The 19,764-nt window shown below is 41.9% G+C and overlaps 2 protein-coding genes across 2 annotated transcripts in view; both read left to right on the top strand.

The window, feature by feature from the left end:
* LOC138975395 (zinc finger protein 420-like) overlaps nt 1-4,308 on the top strand; it is a 41,443-nt gene extending 37,135 nt beyond the window's left edge. Inside the window, exon 4 of the transcript XR_011458639.1 lies at nt 4,190-4,308. The gene's annotated coding sequence lies outside the window, so the exon portion shown is untranslated. The remainder of the gene's footprint in view (nt 1-4,189) is intronic.
* A 2,010-nt stretch (nt 4,309-6,318) lies between these two features.
* LOC138975400 (zinc finger protein 11-like) lies at nt 6,319-19,688 on the top strand. Its single transcript, XM_070348067.1, has 3 exons — nt 6,319-6,428; nt 10,437-10,807; nt 12,974-19,688. Exons 2-3 carry the CDS (start codon nt 10,696-10,698, stop codon nt 15,202-15,204), a joined length of 2,343 nt encoding a protein of 780 aa, XP_070204168.1. The 5' UTR covers nt 6,319-6,428; nt 10,437-10,695; the 3' UTR covers nt 15,205-19,688.
* Nucleotides 19,689-19,764: the final 76 nt, after the last annotated feature.

The following is a 19,764-nucleotide window of genomic DNA, read 5'->3' as shown; positions in this document are numbered from 1 at the left end:
AAATGAATTCATGTACAGAGTGTGATGCTATGTTTACACAGTTAGGAGCTTTGAGGCGACATAACTATGTTGAACAAAAACAGGAGTAAAAAGTATGGACATACTGTACAGAGTGGGGTGCTAGGTTGACACGGTCTAGTGATGTTAAGCGGCACATGTTTGTACATTCAGGAGTGAAAAAAGTATGCAATTACAGAGGGTGATGCTAGGTTCACACGTTCCAGTTTACAGTCTAGTGGTGTGAAGTGGCACATGTTATTGTTAACACACAGGAGTGGCAAAGAATGCATGTACAGAGTGTGATTCTAGGTTCATACTCCAATCATATGTTATTGTAACCTTAAGATAATACCTGCTTAACCTTCACCGGATCACGCGTTGGACTACACAGTCCGGATGATGTGGGTCGTGTACGACCCATGCTTTTCAAAGAAGGACTCAACGTAAAAAGTATGGGTCGTACACGACCCATGCCATCCGAATAGGGATAAACGTTTTGCCGCTTCTTTGCAGAGTATGGGTCGTACACGACCCACGCCATCCGAATAAGGATAAACAACGTAAAATTCCTTACGTAATTCCATATGGGTCGTCCACGACCCACATCAAGCGGACTGTGTAGTTCAAATTACGTCATCGTTTATTTGTTTGTTTACAAAGACAATCTTTTAAAAGTTGGGCAATGGGAAGTTCGTATGGTGTTTGGAGATTACATGAAGTCTCATTTAAAAACTCGAAAGAGTTTCAGAGATTTTGTAAGGCTCTGGGTCGTCCAAGACCCACGAAGCACGGTGAAGGTTAATGTTTAATGTAATATTTTGACGTTGTTATTTTATTGTTGAACATATCAGAAATATAGAGTTATAAATTGGGGGTAACAAGTAGTAAAATTAAATCAAATAAAATTAAAATTAAAATGTACATTTTGTAAAATTGTGACCAACTTTGCCGACCATAGCCGACACAATGTCTCTGTTTTGTCTTTAATGAATTATGAACTATGTCTGCTGTGGTTATGTTTCAAAATTAACACATAGTTGATATTACGCCGACTCCCGAGGCAGACAAGTGGCCATATATGAGACAATAAGCGCAAGGGAGATAAATATGTGCTGAGGCCGTTGTAATGTTGAATTATTTCCCTTTGGCCATCTCTCTCTCTCTCTCTCTCTCTCTCTCTCTCTCTCTCTCTCTCTCTCTCTCTCTCTCTCTCTCTCTCTCTCTCTCTCTCTCTCTCTCTCTCTCTCTCTCTCTCTCTCTCTCTCTCTCTCTCTCTCTGTTTCGCCCGCTCTCTGCCTTTTGCTCACTCTCTTTATTTTTACAAAAGCGCCAAAACTTGGAATCTAATTTGATCTCTCAAAGTTAAAAATCAAACTATTACAGAAGTACTATTACAGAAGTACAACATCTTATTTTTTAGTTACATTTTGTTGGGTACTGCTTAACGAAGTTACTTGTAACTTTAATAAATGCCTTATTAATGTTATGAATAACATATTATTTCAGTATTGCAAAGTGGTGTTGATAGTGTCGAATGTAAACAGAACAGCCTCAAACGCCATCTTTGGTTTACGAAACGTCACGAAGTGACGTCAACTGTCTAAAAATAGCCCAAGTTCTGGAGAACTGTTGCTAAACAATGCAATAAAGAATTAATTATTTCTCGTAATTGGTAAGGACTTCAAACCTAAAACTTTGCAGGAAGCTTAATTTATACATCCCCGCAACGATGGGAAAAGCCCTGGAAGTATTTAAATTAATTAAATAGGACTATGTCAGCCTTTAATACAGGTCAAATAGGAACCCGATCTTCAGGATTGTTATGCAGAATGCTTAAAGGCACAGTAAGCTTCCCATAAACCATCACAGATACTGTCAGGCTTTTACACACAGTACAAACACCCTTCCATTTGAACGCTCACCAAACGGGAACATCCCAGGTGCCCAACGTAAAGAGCGAGCAATTTTCAAAGAATTAATTTTCGGATTGAGACCATCTCAATCGGACCCATCCTGAACTCAGGTCAAAAATGAGTTACTTCCCTTCAACTGGCGATAGCCGTGGAGCGATGATTGTGCGTTTTGGCGCTAGACCTAACTTTTAAAATCTAAATAATAAATTGACAGCTTGTTACACAAACATTCTTAAATTATAAAAGAATTATTTTTTCATCAAGACAAGATCAGTACAATTCGAAGTTTTGAAAGTTTGAAAAAAGAAAAGCCCGGAAGCAGGGTCACGCAAGGTCGTGGTTTTCGTAGCAGACGACGGTTTATAGGCAGTCAAAAGCCATCGCTCGAGTTCTTATGAACCACATTCGTTTGTTTCGTGAAAAGTCAGAGGTACATAATAACGTGCTATTGCAGATAAGCTCACAGCGAGCCGCATTCAAAATACAAACTGACGACTGCATTGTGAAAAAGGGGAAACTGGATCACACGGGTTCACGATGGCTCAGGGGTAAGATAAACCACGCAAAAATAAATTCTTTGAAAATTGCTCGCTCTTTACGTAGGGCACCTAGGATGTTCCCGTTTGGTGAGCGTTCAAATGGAAGGGGGTTTGTACTGTGTGTCACGAAGTGGTTTGCATGTGAATTTATTATGCGTGTTCTGCCCTTTTGCACTGTCTCTACCCTTTCACACCAAACACTTCAAAAACAGAACTTGGGAGGATGCAGGCTCATTATTTCCTCAACCAAAAACAACATTATACTTCTTCACTTTACCTACATCAATACGAAACAACTTTTCGACACACAGTTCGCACAATCCTCCAACTTTCACTCAAGGCATGTAAATACCTATTATAACAATACTTTCTCAAATATAGAGTTTAACGCACACAAGAAGGTACCAACAGACACTCACGAGTTCGTCTCACGGCTCACTGCATGTCGCCAGTTCACTTGCTTGTCTCGCTGATTCCTCGTAGAATAATGAATTCAGATGCCAACACACAGAGATGCTAACACACACCTTTCGCTGAAGATGCCACACACACCTCTCACTGAAGATGCCAACACGCACCTTTCACTGAAGATGCCAACACACATCTCATGGAAGATGCCCACACACACCTTCCAGGTTTCTCCCCGAGAAACCCTTCCGCCCGTAGCGGAAACAACCGTCGTCAGCTACGACCGGTCTTGATGAAGACTCCACTCGTCTAGTCATCTGCGCAGAGGTGGTCCCTTGCTTCCACCGTCGTCTAGCGCTTCTCTCGTGTAAGGTCCCTCCCTTATACGCCATGGAAAACCCTCATGGAAACTCCTAAAGAATTTAACCAAGTCTTAATACAACATTCTCTAAAACCATCTCTTCTTCCAAACGTTCATATTCCACTCACACATTCTCGTTCATTCCACGTTCACATTCCGTACAGATTAAATATCCAAACTAACAATCAATGAATAACACTCCCCATACAAAGCATGACTGTCTTAAACATAACATAAATGCCTAGCAATTATGTTCAAGAAATTCCCCATGAAAAACCCGTGAAACAATTACATCAAGAATTCTCTCAACGCTTCACACTAAGATTGGGTGCACTTTATACACACTAACCTTTACGCTCCAGCTATGTATTCCAACGTCAATAATATACAACATAGTAAATCATTTACCTTAAGAGACCCGTCTCTTGAAAGAGTACTTGTTCCCAGAACAAGTCTGACACACGCTGAACAACCTTCCCGGTTGGAAATCTCACACGCTGTGACGTTATTTACCTCAGACCAGCTACATGTCTCAAACACAACTCACATCAAGCTAAGCCAGTTTTACGTGCAACACCCGAAACACGTGAATAACGCCAGTCCGGTCAGCTACCCTCGCCTGTACAACATTTAGGGAGGTTAAAAACACGACGTGGTTTCACCTCACAAGTATGCTACTCACATCTTTGTGACACTGTGTGTAAAAGCCTGACAGTATCTGTGATGGTTTACGGGAGGCTTACTGTGCCTTTAAAAAAAAAGTGTGATATAGTGGAACCCCCCTTTTAAGACCTCCAAAAATCTAAGAAAATCAGGTCTTAAAAAGGATGGAGTCTTAAAATGGGGGTACATTTACAGAGGTTATGAACAAAAAGTCTGAGAAACAAAGTCTTAAAAGGGAGGAAGTCTTAAATTGGGGGGTCCTAATAGGGGGGTTCCACTGTATAATGAGTTGCTTGTTACGTTAGGTTTTTGTGATGTTTGTTTTATCGTGGTTGGATGTTTCCCTCATGGAGAATGCTGATTATGAAAAAACCATGTATTGCTTATATCAATACCCTTGCAAATAAAAGACAATATCTGATATTTCCCTTCGCGCTCTCTCTCTCTTTACTTGTGTGTGTGTGAGAGTGAGTGTGTGTGTGTGTGTGTACGTACGCGTGTGTGTGAATGTATATGTGTGTGCGCCATGTATGTGTGTGTGTGTGTGTGAGTGCATGTGCGTTTGCATGTCATGGATGTGTATGTGTGTGCGCTATGTATGTGTGTGTGTGCGCGCCATGTGTGTGTGAGTGCATGTGCGTTTGCATGCCATGTGTATGTGTGTGTGTGCACTATGTATATATGTGTGTGTGTGTATACGCAATGTGTGCGTGTGTGTGTGTGTGCGTGCGTGTGTCAGTGTATGTGTACACCATGTCATGTGTGTGGGAGTGGGTGTGTCTGTGTACTTACGCACACGCACACACACACACACACACACACACACACACACACACACACACACAAATGTTGTTTTCGGTACGTTCGTGCACAAAGACGCTCTCAAGCATTGCTTCAATCAGCAAACAAACCAATAAACTGGTAACACATAAGCAACAGATGCGTACAGTTGATGTTTATTTGTTAACTGACAATTGTTCAAGCTTCCAACGACTTTTTCTTACACCCTCATGCTCCTTCATGACAACGTTACTGATCATCCAATATAAAAATATATTCACTTTCAAGACAAAGTTTGATCGAGGCGATTAAAGGCACAATACTTCCCGCGAAAACACATAAATTTGACCTGTGTCCAACCTGCTGTTCTTTCTTTATTTGGTGTTTAACGTCGTTTTCAACCATTCAAGGTTATATCGCGACGGCCAACCTGCTGTTTAATTCTTGGATCCTAAACCCTTCAAAAATACCCTTACCTTTTTTTTTTTGCCAGCGTAAAACGATCCAATGACGTTGCAGATATTGTCATGGCCACAGGTCTTTGGGTTGAGGGTGAGGGGCTGGGACAGGGATACCACACCCCTGATTGTCTGGATGTCGTGTGCCGTACGTACAGATGTGTGCAATGGTTGAACTGTGAAGAATTGAAGACAACCATATCCCATACATACAAGAATTCCTGTTATGACTTGGCGTGTTTGCGGATGTTGTTATTGTCCGATTGTAGTTTCATGTTCTAAGGGGGGATTGTGCCAGATGTGTGTGTGTGTGTCTGCATATATACCCTCTTCCCCACCCCCATCCACCATGAGGATTCGTCAGTGCAGACACTCCAACTCTCTCTTAGTCTCTGTCGCACACACACACACACATGGCACGCATAAACACACACTCTGAGTCTCACTCGATCTCTCTCTTACACGCACACACACGCACACACACACACACACACACACACACACACACACACACACACACACACACACACACACACACACACACACATACACTACGCATCGCCGGAAACGTGAACATGAATTCAGATCATAACAATCTTATTTCGGAGTCTGCGTTTTGGGGAAAGAACTCCAACAAATCCTCTCTGTTAAACCGTCTTCAGCAATCGTATATTACAATTTTCATTAAAAATTAAATTATCACGATTAATTACAATCTACCATCTTTCTTTAATTGTACAGGCCATATCTCAGTTCAGAAAAATATTGCACAGTGTGTTGATGTTTTTTGTCCAAAGAGGTATTTCATACTGTTACTGTATTATTCTTGAAACAACCACAACTTTGTTGCTTTTGAGGTTTCTTCAAATATAAAAGAGGAGAAAATAGAATTGAAAACAAAATTAAAAGAAAACAAATCGACAATATACATGTAATAACGCCGACGCACTCTCACATATACTATACCCAGCCGCTAGTCAACCAAGCAACCTGAACCAACCACACAAAACAAGACACAAACCAAGTTTCGATCCTTTCTCATTTTTTTGCAAATGCAATTCCTAGTTCTGCCTGCCACAAACAGCGCGAGACTGAGAAAGATGTACAAAAGGGAAGACCGCTCGGAATAATTAGGCCACGGTTGCTCCCCTTGCTGGCTCTCTTCCCACTGGGAAGGGAAGTTCAGTTCGGTCATCTGGGCCACTTCCGCTACGACTTCAGGGTCAAGGGAAACAAAGAGTGCGATATATTGGTTATTATCTTTCTTCATTCAGATACTGAGCCTGCAGTGCAGACGGCCAATGGGGTAAGTACCACACCGCATCATCGAGTTATAAACGCTTCCGTCTACACGGTTCTAGAATGGGGCTTTACTGAATCGTAAAGTGAATAGAAGTTTGGTCGAACATTACCCTGTGCATAGCCATAGTTCTGGTCTGAACTTGCTTTATCTGAAACCGATGATTGTGTTCTGCGCGAACTTAGAATCCGGTTTCATTCTAGAATGGACCGGGTCCAGGTTGGAATTCTAACCCTGCGCAAGTACAGGGGTGCCATTCTAGAATGAAACCCTTGAATATAGGGGGCCGTAATGTTTGTAGGTAAGACAGAGTTGTCTTCCCTTGAATTATCTCCACCTGCACCTTCCCTTTGATAAAATGGGGCTGATTTGTCTACCCCTGAAAAAATCCTTTGGCGATCTTGCGATGTCATGTCATGTCAAGAAAGTTGACACTCCTGAGTACGCAATAAACAAAGACCATAGCAAGGGGGACTACCAGGGCGGTAATGTTTGCAGGGCAGTTGTTTTTTTGATGAGAGCCGGTTGCGGCCGCTTGCAATGTCAGCGCTGTCTCCCTCTCGGAAATGTCCGGTTTTTTGACAATTTTTTTGACAGACAGACAGACAGACGGTCAGACCGACTAACCGACAGACAGACCAACAGAAGGACAGAGTGAGTTATAGAGCTGTTGTCACAGGTTTAAAAAAAAGTTGACATTATATCTTCACAATTCAGAAGACCAACTTCATGTATATGAATAAGATTAAAAGTTACAAGCGAGATCGGCAAAACACTGTCAGTCCGGAAATTTCCGTTCGTAGCGATCAGTGCTGAGTGTCTCTCAAAATCGTAATCACTTTCAGAACATCACAATCCCAATTCACGATGTCTTTGAGTAAAGTGTAAAAAACCCGAAAAAAACCCCAACCAAACACACAAAAAACAAAAACAAACAGAAAATCCACATTTGTGGCTTTGGCTGTGTGATAGTCTAACTGAAATGACTATTCCAACTTGGACCCAAATTCCAACCTTGCGCACGGCCGATTCTAGAATGGACCAGCAACAAGGGTTTCATTCTAGAATGGCACCCCTGTACTTGCGCAGGGTTAGAATTCCAACCTGGACCCGGTCCATTCTAGAATGAAACCGGATTCTAAGTTCGCGCAGAACAATTGTACTAAGTATTAGCACTTCTTTTGTCTGGCCAGATAGCCTGCGCCAAAGCTCGGACTGAAGGACGACCACGCACGCTGTGAGACGTCATTCGGGAGACCTCAATAGGGTCCGATATATATTTAGACGAGACAAGTATAAGGCCTAAAAAAAAAATAGGTGTGGTTACGGTAACCCGACCTACCCGATTTTCAGGGGCCGACCCTATAACTTTTTATTACATTTGTCAAAAAACACAAAAAAAAACAAGAAAACGAGTGCAGAAAACGCAATGAAAGCAAAAGCGCTCGAGTCGCACACTTATTTCCCTTTCAAGTAGGTTTAATTTGTACACATTAGAAAAAAAAAGTAAAAAAAAAAAAAGTGATTGCCTACCTTCCTACCCTATTTTTTGGCTATGTTACCATAACCACACCTATTTTTTTTGTGCCTAATGCCGACGAGTCGAAGACGAGTAACACAATGACAATGGCGTTTATAAAGCTTTTCTGCCTCGCGGTTCACGGCTGTATTTCTATTTGGTACTCAGCGACTCAAACACACACTTCGCACTCATCTGTTTTCCGTAGTGCAAGCTTTCTAGCGCAATACTTATATTGACGTGTTATTTCCCAATTTTTTGTAGGCTAAATGCTTAAAGATAACCACCGAAATTGTTAATCATACATGTATATTCAATCAAGGATTTCCAGTAAACACACACACACGCACATTGTAACATACACACACACACATTGTAACATACACACACACACACACACACACACACACACACACACACACACACACACACACACACACACACACACACACACACACATTTAAGCAAACTAAGTAAGAAAAAAAAAAATTACATCTCTCCTTTTTGCACATATATGTATGCATTTGCAAATAAGAATTGGAGCCAGGCGAGACACAGGAAGGAAAAAAGGACGGACAACTTCCAATCCCCGTCTTCAGAATAAACATTCACACATTCACGGCCGCCCCTATTACTTGTTGATAATTCCGAGAGGCGTGGACTAGATTGATGCCACATGGCCCCTCACTGAGGAGGGGTTTGACCACCACTTTTCGTGGAAGTATATGGTTGTGTGTGCTGCTTTCGCAGTGCTTCTGTTACAGTATCTCTGCTTCTGCTTCCATTGGTTATTGCGGGCGGGTATGGGGAGTTTGTGAGTTGCTGAAGAATGTTGTGTGTTGCCACTGTTGGTGCCTTCATTGACTCAAAGCAGCTTGGAACTTCAACAGCTCCATGCGGGCATCCGGAGACAATATTAATGATTATGTATACCTGTTTATTTCTTTTAATTGTTGTCTCTTTTTACTGTTTCACAAATCGTGTAATATGGGATAGGGGTGAAGTGAGTCGTGATGGCAGGCAGTGACACGCTACAAAAATCATGAAAATGCATATTTTTCAACTAGGTAAAAACAGTCATGTAGTAAATATTTTACATCTAATACATTATAATGTATTATAAGATGTATAGGCTGAAGCGTTATATGATCACAAAAGTGAATATAAATTTCAGTTTCTCACTCCTAGCCATCGTGGACCCGTGTGATCCAGTTTCCCTTTTTCACAATGCAGTCGTCAGTTAGTAATTTGAATGCGACTCGCTGTGAGCTTATCTGCAATAGCATGTTATTATGTACCTCTGACTATGCACGAAACAAACGGCTGTGGTTCTCAAGAACTCTCGCGATGGCTTTTGACTGTTCAGAGGAACTGGCGATAGACATAAACCGTCGTCTGCTACGAGAACCACGACCTTCATTGACCCTGCTACCGGGTGTTTCTTTTTTCAAACTTTCAAACCTTCGAATTTTACTGATCTTGTCTTGATGAAAAAAGAATTCTTTTATGATTTAAGAATGTTTGTGTAACAAGCTGTCAATCTTTATTATTTAGATTTTAAAAGTTAGGTCTAGCGCCAAAACGCACCACGGTCCGATTGTCTCCGACACAATCCGCAAAATTAAATCTTTGAAAATTGCTCGCTCTTTGCGTAGGGTACCTAGGATGTTCTCGTTTGGTGAGCGTTCAAATGGACGAGTGTTTGTACTGTGTGTAAAAGCCTGACAGTATCTGTGATGGTTTACGGGAGGCGCACTGTGCCTTTAAACTTAAAGCATTATTTCCTGTGTCATTTCGCTCAAAACTTTTCATGCCGTTTATAAGGCCCTCAACTTGAATACCTGGATCACCTTTTAGATCAAAGATAAAAGTCTTCACTAGGACGCCGTTCAAATAAGGGGATCCCTCCCAACAAAATTGAAAAAAACCGGAAGGAACTGATATAAAAAAAATCAACGAAAAATTATAATGTACACAACGTGGCAACTTTTAAATAAGAGAAGAAAGAATTCATGATCTACCCTGAACATGTTCTGTTTATCTGACTTGCGTATTTCATGTGCTTTGCTATTCCTACTCAGTAGTAATGCAGGGTTCAATGGCATGAGTGGTCAAACGCATGTGGTTTTGCGACAGTTTTGATAGGTATCATCACAATAAGCGCTGTATTTTAGCAACGACGCGATGGAATGCATTGACACTTACATGAGTACCAATACTGGTTTAGTTATGGAGCTTTTGTTTTGAAGCTGTTTGTGTGAGAGAGAGAGAGAGAGAGAGAGAGAGAGAGAGAGAGAGAGAGAGAGAGAGAGAGAGAGAGAGAGAGAGAGAGAGAGAGAGAGAGAGAGAGAGAGAGAGAGAGAGAGAGAGAGAGAGAGAGAGAGAGAGAGAGAGAGAGAGAGAGAGAGAGAGAGAGAGAGAGAGAGAGAGAGAGAGAGAGAGAGAGAGATTTTCTCTGCTTCTTTAAATTACTGAATTTCGTTTTTTCTACACAGCATTGCTTTGAAAGCTGATCAGCTATGGACCTGCAAGTGCAACGCCTTGAAGAGAGAGCAGCTATCATTGGCCAACACCTTGAACAGTGAACAGTAGCGCCGTGAACAGTCAGGAATTGTCAGCGCGTTGAATAGTGAACGATCATGAATTGTCAGCGCCTTGAACAGTGAACAACAGTCAGCGCCTTGAACAGTGAACAACAGTCAGCGCCTTGAACAGTGAACAGTCAGCGCCTTGAACAGTGAACAGTCAGGGCCCATGGCTTCTCCCAACAGCATGGAGGAAGGAGACACAGCTCTACTCTCAGATGTCAAGATAGAAATTGATGTCGCAGAAGAGTGTTGTGACATCACTGAAACACATGCATATGGTAAGGCCAATGAAATATCATGGGGTGGGGGAGGGGAAGAGGAATGGTTGACGTTGTTGATGGGGGTCGGCTTTGGTGGCACCTCCAGACCTGTGCACATCTACGGTTTCTCCTTAATTTCTCTGATTTTTATATGCAGATTACGGTGCTACGGATTTTTAATTAAAATTCCGAAATTCCAATGTTTTACTCAACAAAAATGCGGGCACGGTTGGCGTAGGGGTAAGGCGTCCGCCCCGTGATCGGAAGGTCGTGGGTTCGAACCCCGGCCGGGTCATACCTAAGACTTTAAAATTGGCAATCTAGTGGCTGCTCCGCCTGGCGTCTGGCATTATGGGGTTAGTGCTAGGACTGGTTGGTCCGGTGTCAGAATAATGTGACTGGGTGAGACATGAAGCCTGTGCTGCGACTTCTGTCTTGTGTGTGGCGCACGTTATATGTCAAAGCAGCACCGCCCTGATATGGCCCTTCGTGGTCAGCTGGGTGTTAAGCAAACAAACAAACAAACTCAACAAAAATTGTTTTTGTACTTTTTTTCTGTTTTAAGATGTTTTGACCAATTAGTTGGCCGTTGCGCTGAAAAGACATTTTACGATTTACCGGAAGCGCGCGTGTTCTCAGCATTGAGTCTTTGTTCTCAGACTTAGTTCGTCCAGCGTCTGCTTGGCAACTTGTGATTGAAGTGAAACATGGAAAAAGAAAACAAGACAAGTTGTGTAAGGCGAAAATACAACATTTAGTCAAGTAGCTGTCGAACTCACAGAATGAAAGAAACTGAACGCAATGCAATTTTTCAGCAAGACCGTATCCTTGTAGCATCGTCAGTCCCCCGCTCATGGCAAAGGCAGTGAAATTGACAAGAAGAGCTGGGTAGTAGTTGCGCTGAGAAGGATAGTACGCTTTTCTGTACCTCTGTTCGTTTGAACTTTCTGAGCGTGTTTTTATTCCAAACATATATCTATATGTTTTTGGAATCAGGAACCGACAAGGAATAAGATGAAAGTGTTTTTAAATTGATTTTGAAAATTTAATTTTGATAATAATTTTTATACTTTTAATTTTCAGAGCTTGTTTTTAATCCAAATATAACATATTTATATGTTTTTGGAATCAGAAAATGATGAAGAATAAGATGAACGTAAATTTGGATCGTTTTATAAAAAAAAGATATTTTTTTTACAATTTTCAGAATTTTAATGACCAAAGTCATTAATTAATTTTTAAGCCACCAAACTGAAATGCAATACCTAAGTCCGGGCCTTGTCGAAGATTACTTGACCAAAATTTCAACCAATTTGGTTGAAAAATGAGTGCGTGACAGTGCCGCCTCAACTTTCACGAAAAGCCGGATATGACGTCGTCAAAGACATTTATCAAAAAAATGAAAAAAAACGTCTGGGGATATCATACCCAGGAACTCTCATGTCAAATTTCATAAAGATCGGTCCAGTAGTTTAGTCTGAATTGCTCTACACACAGACACACACAGACACACACACACACACACACACACACACACACACACACACACACACATACACCACAACCCTCGTCTCGATTCCCCCCTCTACGTTAAAACATTTAGTCAAAACTTGACTAAATGTCAAAAGAGTGCGAGATTCAGATAGTGAAGAGGAGACACCAGCTCTGTCACCAAAGAAGAAAACAGCACAACAGTGCTGGTAGTCCAGTTATTCTCAAGACAACCCGGAGATCGTAAAATCCAGGGAAGGAGACCAATGCAAATTATTTCTTGAACTGTCATTACAGCTTACTAAGTCTGAAACATTTTAAAAACTACTGAAATTTGGTTTGTTTTCTACTGATGAGCGTTTTGAGTGTGCACAGGTCTGCACCTCCCATCGTTTGAAGGAGGTGTGGAGAGGGGTAAATAGACACAGAAAGGACTGGCTGACCAATATAATTGTTCAATATCAATAGCCACAGAAAGGACTGGCTGACCAATATAATTATTGAGGTTGCTAGCAGGGGCGGTGAGTCAGGAACTTGACACAGTTTAAACTTTACTGAGTGCTGCTTTTGAAATTGCCTGCTCCTGCTTTCTGGTATGTTTAATTTGCAAGCAGGAAACGTGAGGAAAAGTTGATGCTATTATCGGATCATAATCAGCATATTATATGACTTGCTTTTGCTTTCATTTCCCAGTTCCAATTAGAGGGGTTGTTGCCACAGACAACGCAGCTACCATGCCTACAGTACCATTGGAAGGACAAGATGCAGACAGCGCCCACAGTGATACCTGGCTAAAACAAGAGGAACATGCAAGTACTGAGTACTGGCTGAAACCAGAGGTACAATCCAGTACTGAGTGTGATACCTGGCTGAAACAAGAGGTACAATCCAGTACTGAGTGTGATACCTGGCTGAAACAAGAGGTACAATCCAGTACTGAGTGTGATACCTGGCTGAAACAAGAGGTACAATCCAGTACTGAGCGTGATACCTGGCTGAAACAAGAGGTACAATCCAGTACTGAGTGTGATACCTGGTTGAAACAAAAGGAACATTCAAATACTGAGTATGATACCTTGCTGAAACAAAAGGAACATGCAAGTACTGAATGTAGTGGTGGGGTCAAATACTCTTTTCATCTGATACGAAGCATGATATCAAGCCCGATACGAAGCATGAAATCAAGCCCGACAGCAAAAAACCATGAATTTACAGAGTGTGGTGCTAAACCTACACAGCCTGGACATTTCAAGCAACCCATTGTAACTCATACTGGAGAGAAAAACTATGCTTGTACAGAATGTGGGTTTCAGTTCACACTGTCTGAAAATTTAAAGGAACACATGTTAACACACATAGGAGTGAAAAAGTATGCTTGTACAGAGTGTGATGCTAGGTTCGCACAATCTCATGTGTTGAACCAACACATGTTAATACACACAGGAGTGAAAAAGTATGCTTGTTCAGAGTGTGATGCTAGGTTCGCACTATCTCATGCGTTGAACCAACACATGTTAACACACACAGGAGTGAAAAATTATGCATGTACAGAATGTGATTCTAGGTTCACAACTTCTGGTGATGTGAAGCGGCACATGTTAACACACACAGGAGTGAAAAAGTATGCATGTACAGAGTGTGATTCTAGGTTTACACGGTCTAGTCATAGGAAGCAACATATGTTAACTCACACAGGAGTAAAAAATTATGCATGTACAGAATGTGATTCTAGGTTCACAAGTTCTGGTGATTTGAATCGGCACATGTTAATACACACAGGAGTGAAAAAGTATGCATGTACAGAGTGTGATTCTAGGTTTACACGGTCTAGTCATAGGAAGCAACATATGTTAACTCACACAGGAGTAAAAAATTATGCATGTACAGAGTGTGATGCTAGGTTCGCACAATCTCATGCGTTGAACCGTCACATGTTGATACACACAGGAGTGAAAAAGTATGCTTGTACAGAGTGTGATGCTAGGTTCGCACTGTCTCGTGCGTTGAACCAACACATGTTAACACACACAGGAGTGAAAAATTATGCATGTACAGAATGTGATTCTAGGTTCACAACTTCTCGTGATGTGAATCGGCACATGTTAACACACACAGGAGTGAAAAAGTATGCATGTACAGAGTGTGATTCTAGGTTTACACGGTCTAGTCATAGGAAGCAACATATGTTAACTCACACAGGAGTAAAAAATTATGCATGTACAGAATGTGATTCTAGGTTCACAAGTTCTGGTGATTTGAATCGGCACATGTTAATACACACAGGAGTGAAAAAGTATGCATGTGCAGAGTGTGATTCTAGGTTTACACGGTCTAGTCATAGGAAGCAACATATGTTAACTCACACAGGAGTAAAAAATTATGCATGTACAGAGTGTGATGCTAGGTTCACACAATCTCATGTGTTGAACCAACACATGTTAATACACACAGGAGTGAAAAAGTATGCTTGTACAGAGTGTGATGCTAGGTTCGCACGATCTCATTCGTTGAACCGACACATGTTAATACACACAGGAGTGAAAAAGTATGCTTGTACAGAGTGTGATGCTAGGTTTACACAATCTCATGCGTTGAACCGACACATGTTGATACACACAGGAGTAAAAAATTATGCATGTACAGAGTGTGATGCTAGGTTCGCACAATCTCATGCGTTGAACCAACACATGTTAATACACACAGGAGTGAAAACGTATGCTTGTACAGAGTGTGATGCTAGGTTCACACGATCTCATTCGTTGAACCGACACATGTTAATACACACAGGAGTGAAAAAGTTTGCTTGTACAGAGTGTGATGCTAGGTTCGCACAATCTTGTGCGTTGAACCGACACATGTCAATACACTCTGGTGCTCGTAAGAGTATGCAACCACAGCAACCTACAGGATGCAACTTGCCCTAGAAAAGGTTGCACCGTGGGCGGAAGACTGGTGTGTGACCATCAACAGGGAGAAGACCACTGCCACTCTCTTCACACTCTCTGCCAAAGCGACACCTGGCAAACTGACCTTGGGTGACACACCCCTGAAATTTGAAGACCAGCAAACATACCTGAAGGTCACCTATGACAAGCGCATGACCTGGAAACAACACATCATGAATGCAGAGGGAAAGGCCAGGAGAAAACTAAACATGCGGAAGCTGGCAGGATCACACTGGGGTGCAAACGAGAAGATCCTGAAATCAGTCTACCAGGGGACTGTACGACCGCACCTCGAGTACGGATCAAGCTCTTGGGCAACAGCAGCCAAGACACACCAGCAGGCCCTAGACAAAGTACAGAACCAAGCGCTGAGAATCATCACGGGCGCAATGAAATCAACACCCATACAGAAGATGGAACAGGTGACTGGCATTCCTCCACTGAGCAAAAGGCGAGACTGCAAAACAATGGTACAAGCCACCAAGCACCAGTGCACTCATGACCATCCAATGAGTGACAGACTCAAGAAGATGTCCTTAGGCAGGCTGAAAAGATCAAGCTTCGCTCTTGAGGCAAGGGCTTTGCAGAAGAAACATCAGACAGAGATGCCAGAGCTAGTGGAGCCACCATCTTTCTCCCTTGACGCCCCACCCAGGGAAGACAGACAAGGAAACCTGGACATACAGACCAGTGTCCCCTACCTCACAACAAAGGACGAGCAGAGCAATGTGACGAAAAAAGCCCTGACTCTTGCCATGCTTGAAGAAAGGTACAAGAAGCATGGATACGGGTGTATACTGATGGGTCAGCCACAGAGGCAGTCAAAAATGGAGGAGCGGGGGTGTATGTCCAGTACCCCAGTGGAGAGCGGCAAGCAGAGGCTATACCAACAGGCCTCCACTGTACAAACTACAGAGCTGAGGTACAAGCACTGATCCATGCAGCATACACCATCAACGACAGAGTCAACCATGACAACCAGGTGGTCTTCCTGACTGACGCTCTGTCAGTACTACAAGCAATGACCAGTAGCAAACTGCCTCAGCTGGAACACGCTCTACACAATATCAAGAGCCTGAGGACAGTACTGCAATGGATCCCCTCCCACTGTGGTGTACAAGTAAACGAAAAGGCGGACAGGATGGCAAAGCTGGGTGCAGAAGAAGAGCAAGAGAACAACCCTGTGAGCCTGACAGAGATGAAGACCATCATTAAGTCTCTGCACAGGACGCCCCAGCCACAGGACAGCTACCACCTGCTATCCAGACCACAGCAGGTGGTCATCTTCCGCCTGAGAACGGGACACAACAGACTTAACCAGCATCTCCACAAGAAGCTGCATGTTGTGCCCTCCCCCATGTGTCCTTGTGGAGAAGCAGAGCAGGACACGACCCACATCCTACGAGACTGCAGGAACCACCAGGTGCTGAGAGAGGAAATCTGGCCATTGCCGGAGCCCCTGCACAACAAGCTGTACGGGCCAGTGGCTGCGCTGCAGAGGACCACTAATTATATCTCAAGATCTGGACTCCAAGTGTGATCGGCGATTGAAAAGAAGAAGAAGACACAGGAGTGGAAAAGTATGCTTGTACAGAGTGTGATGCTAGGTTCGCACTATCTCATGCGTTGAAACAACACATGTTAACACACACAGGAGTGAAAAGGTATGCATGTACAGAGTGTAATGCTAGGTTCGCAAGGTCTGGTCAAATGAAGGAACACATGTTAATACACACAGGATTGAAAAAGTATGCATGTACAGAGTGTGATTCTAGGTTTACACGGTCTAGTCATAGGAAGCAACACATGTTAATTCACACAGGAGTAAAAAATTATGCATACATGTACAGAGTGTGATTCTAGGTTTGCACGGTCTAGTCATATGAAGCAACACATGTTAACGCACACAGGAGTTAAAAAGTATGAATGTACAGAGTGTAATGCTAGGTTCGTAAGGTATGGTCAAATGAAGGAACACGTGTTAACACACACACAGGAGTAAAAACGTATGCATGTACAGAGTGAGATTCCAGGTTTACTCGTTTTAATCAAATGAAGGAACACATGTTAACGTACACAGGAGTGAAAAAGTATGCATGTACAGAGTGTGATTCTATGTTTACACAGTCTAGTCATATGAAGCAACGCATGTTAAAATGCACAGGATTGAAAAAGTATTCATTTACAGAATGTTGTGCTAGTTTCCCAAAGTCTAGTGATGTGGAACAACACATGTTAACACATTCAGGAGTGAGAAGTATGAGTGTACTGAGTGTGGTGCTTGGGACTCACGTTCCATGATCCTGTAGTGTGAAGCGGCACATGTAAACACTAACAGTATGAATGTGCAGAGTGTGATGCTTGGGTTTTATTGTTAGTGATACACACACAGAAGTGAAAATGAATTCATGTACAGAGTGTGATGCTATGTTTACACAGTTAGGAGCTTTGAGGCGACATAACTATGTTGAACAAAAACAGGAGTAAAAAGTATGGACGTACTGTACAGAGTGGGGTGCTAGGTTGACACGGTCTAGTGATGTTAAGCGGCACATGTTTGTACATTCAGGAGTGAAAAAAGTATGCAATTACAGAGGGTGATGCTAGGTTCACACGTTCCAGTTTACAGTCTAGTGGTGTGAAGTGGCACATGTTATTGTTAACACACAGGAGTGGCAAAGAATGCATGTACAGAGTGTGATGCTAGGTTCATACTCCAATCATATGTTATTGTAACCTTAAGATAATACCTGTTTAACTTTCACCGGTTCACGCGTTGGACTACACAGTCCGGATGATGTGGGTCGTGTACGACCCATACTTTTTAAAGAAGGACTCAACGTAAAAAGTATGGGTCGTACACGACCCATGCCATCCGAATAGTGATAAACGTTTTGCCGCTTCTTTGCAGAGAATGGTTCGTACACGACCCACGCCATCCGAATAAGGATAAACAACGTAAAATTCCTTACGTAATTCCACGACCCACATCATCCGGACTGTGTAGTTCAAATTACGTCATCGTTTATGTGTTTTTTTTACAAAGACAATCTTTTAAAAGTTGGGCAATGGGAAGTGCGTATGGTGATTGGAAATTACATGAAGTCTCATTTAAAAACTCGAAAGAGTTTCAGAGATAAAGACAATTTTGTAAGGCTCTGGGTCGTCCACGACCCACGAAGCACGATGAAGGTTAATGTTTAATGTAATATTTTAACATTGTTATTATGTTGTTGAACATAATCAGAAATATAGAGTTATAAATTGGGGGTAACAAGTAGTAAAATTAAATCAATTAAAATTAAAATGTACATTTTGTAAAATTGTGACCAACTTCGCCGACCATAGCCGACACAATGTCTCTGTTTTGTCTTTAATGAATTATGAACTATGTCTGCTGTGGTTTTGTTTCAAAATTAACACAGTGATATTACGCCGACTCCCAAGGCAGACAAGTGGCCATATATGAGACAATAAGCGCAAGGGAGATAAATATGTGCCGAGGCCGTTGTAATGTTGAATTATTTCCCTTTGGCCATCTCTCTCTCTCTCTCTCTGTCTCTCTGTCTCTCTGTCTCTCTGTCTCTCTCTCTCTCTCTCTCTCTCTCTCTCTCTCTGTTTCGCCTGCTCTCTGCCTTTTGCTCACTCTCTTTATTTTTACAAAAGCGCCAAAACTTGGAATCTAATTTGAACTCTCAAAGTTAAAAATCAAACTATTACAGAAGTACAAAATCTTATTTTTTAGTTACATTTTGTTGGGTACTGCTTAACGAAGTTACTTGTAACTTTACTAAATGCCTTATTAATGTTATGAATGACATATTATTTCAGTATTGCAAAGTGGTGTTGATAGTGTCAAATGTAAACAGAACAGTCTCAAACGCCATCTTTGGTTTACGAAACGTCACGAAGTGACGTCAACGGTCTAAAAATAGCCCAAGTCCTGGAGAACTGTTGCTAAACAATGCAATAAAGAATTAATTATTTCTCGTAATTGGTAAGGACTTCAAACCTAAAACTTTGCAGGAAGCTTAATTTATACATCCCCGCAACGATGGGAAAAGCCCTGGAAGTAATTAAACTAATTAAATAGGACTATGTCAGCCTTTAATACAGGTCAAATAGGAACCCGATCTTCAGGATTGTTATGCAGAATGCATAAAAAAAATTGTGATACAGTGGAACCCCCTTTTAAGACCTCCAAAAATGTAAGAAAATCAGGTCTTAAAAAGGATGGAGTTTTAAAATGGGGGTACATTTACAAAGGATATGAACAGAAAGTCTGAGAAACAAGGTCTTAAAAGGGAGGAATGGGGGGGTCTCAATAGGGGGTTCCACTGTATAATGAGTTACTTGTTACCATTAGGTTTTTGTGATCCCATCTCCCCCCTTTCCCTGTCGCGATATAACCTTGAATGGTTGAAAACGACGTTAAACACCAAATAAAGAAAGACAGAAAGAAAGTTTTTGTGATGTTTGTTTTATCGTGGTTGGATGTTTCCCTCATGTACGAATGCTGATTATAAACAAGTCGCGTAA

The sequence above is a fragment of the Littorina saxatilis genome, linkage group LG9, assembly GCF_037325665.1.
Source record: "Littorina saxatilis isolate snail1 linkage group LG9, US_GU_Lsax_2.0, whole genome shotgun sequence".
Taxonomy (NCBI): Eukaryota; Metazoa; Mollusca; class Gastropoda; order Littorinimorpha; family Littorinidae; genus Littorina; species Littorina saxatilis.
The sequence above is the reverse complement of the archived record's forward strand: the minus strand, read 5'-3'. Positions and strand labels throughout refer to the sequence as shown.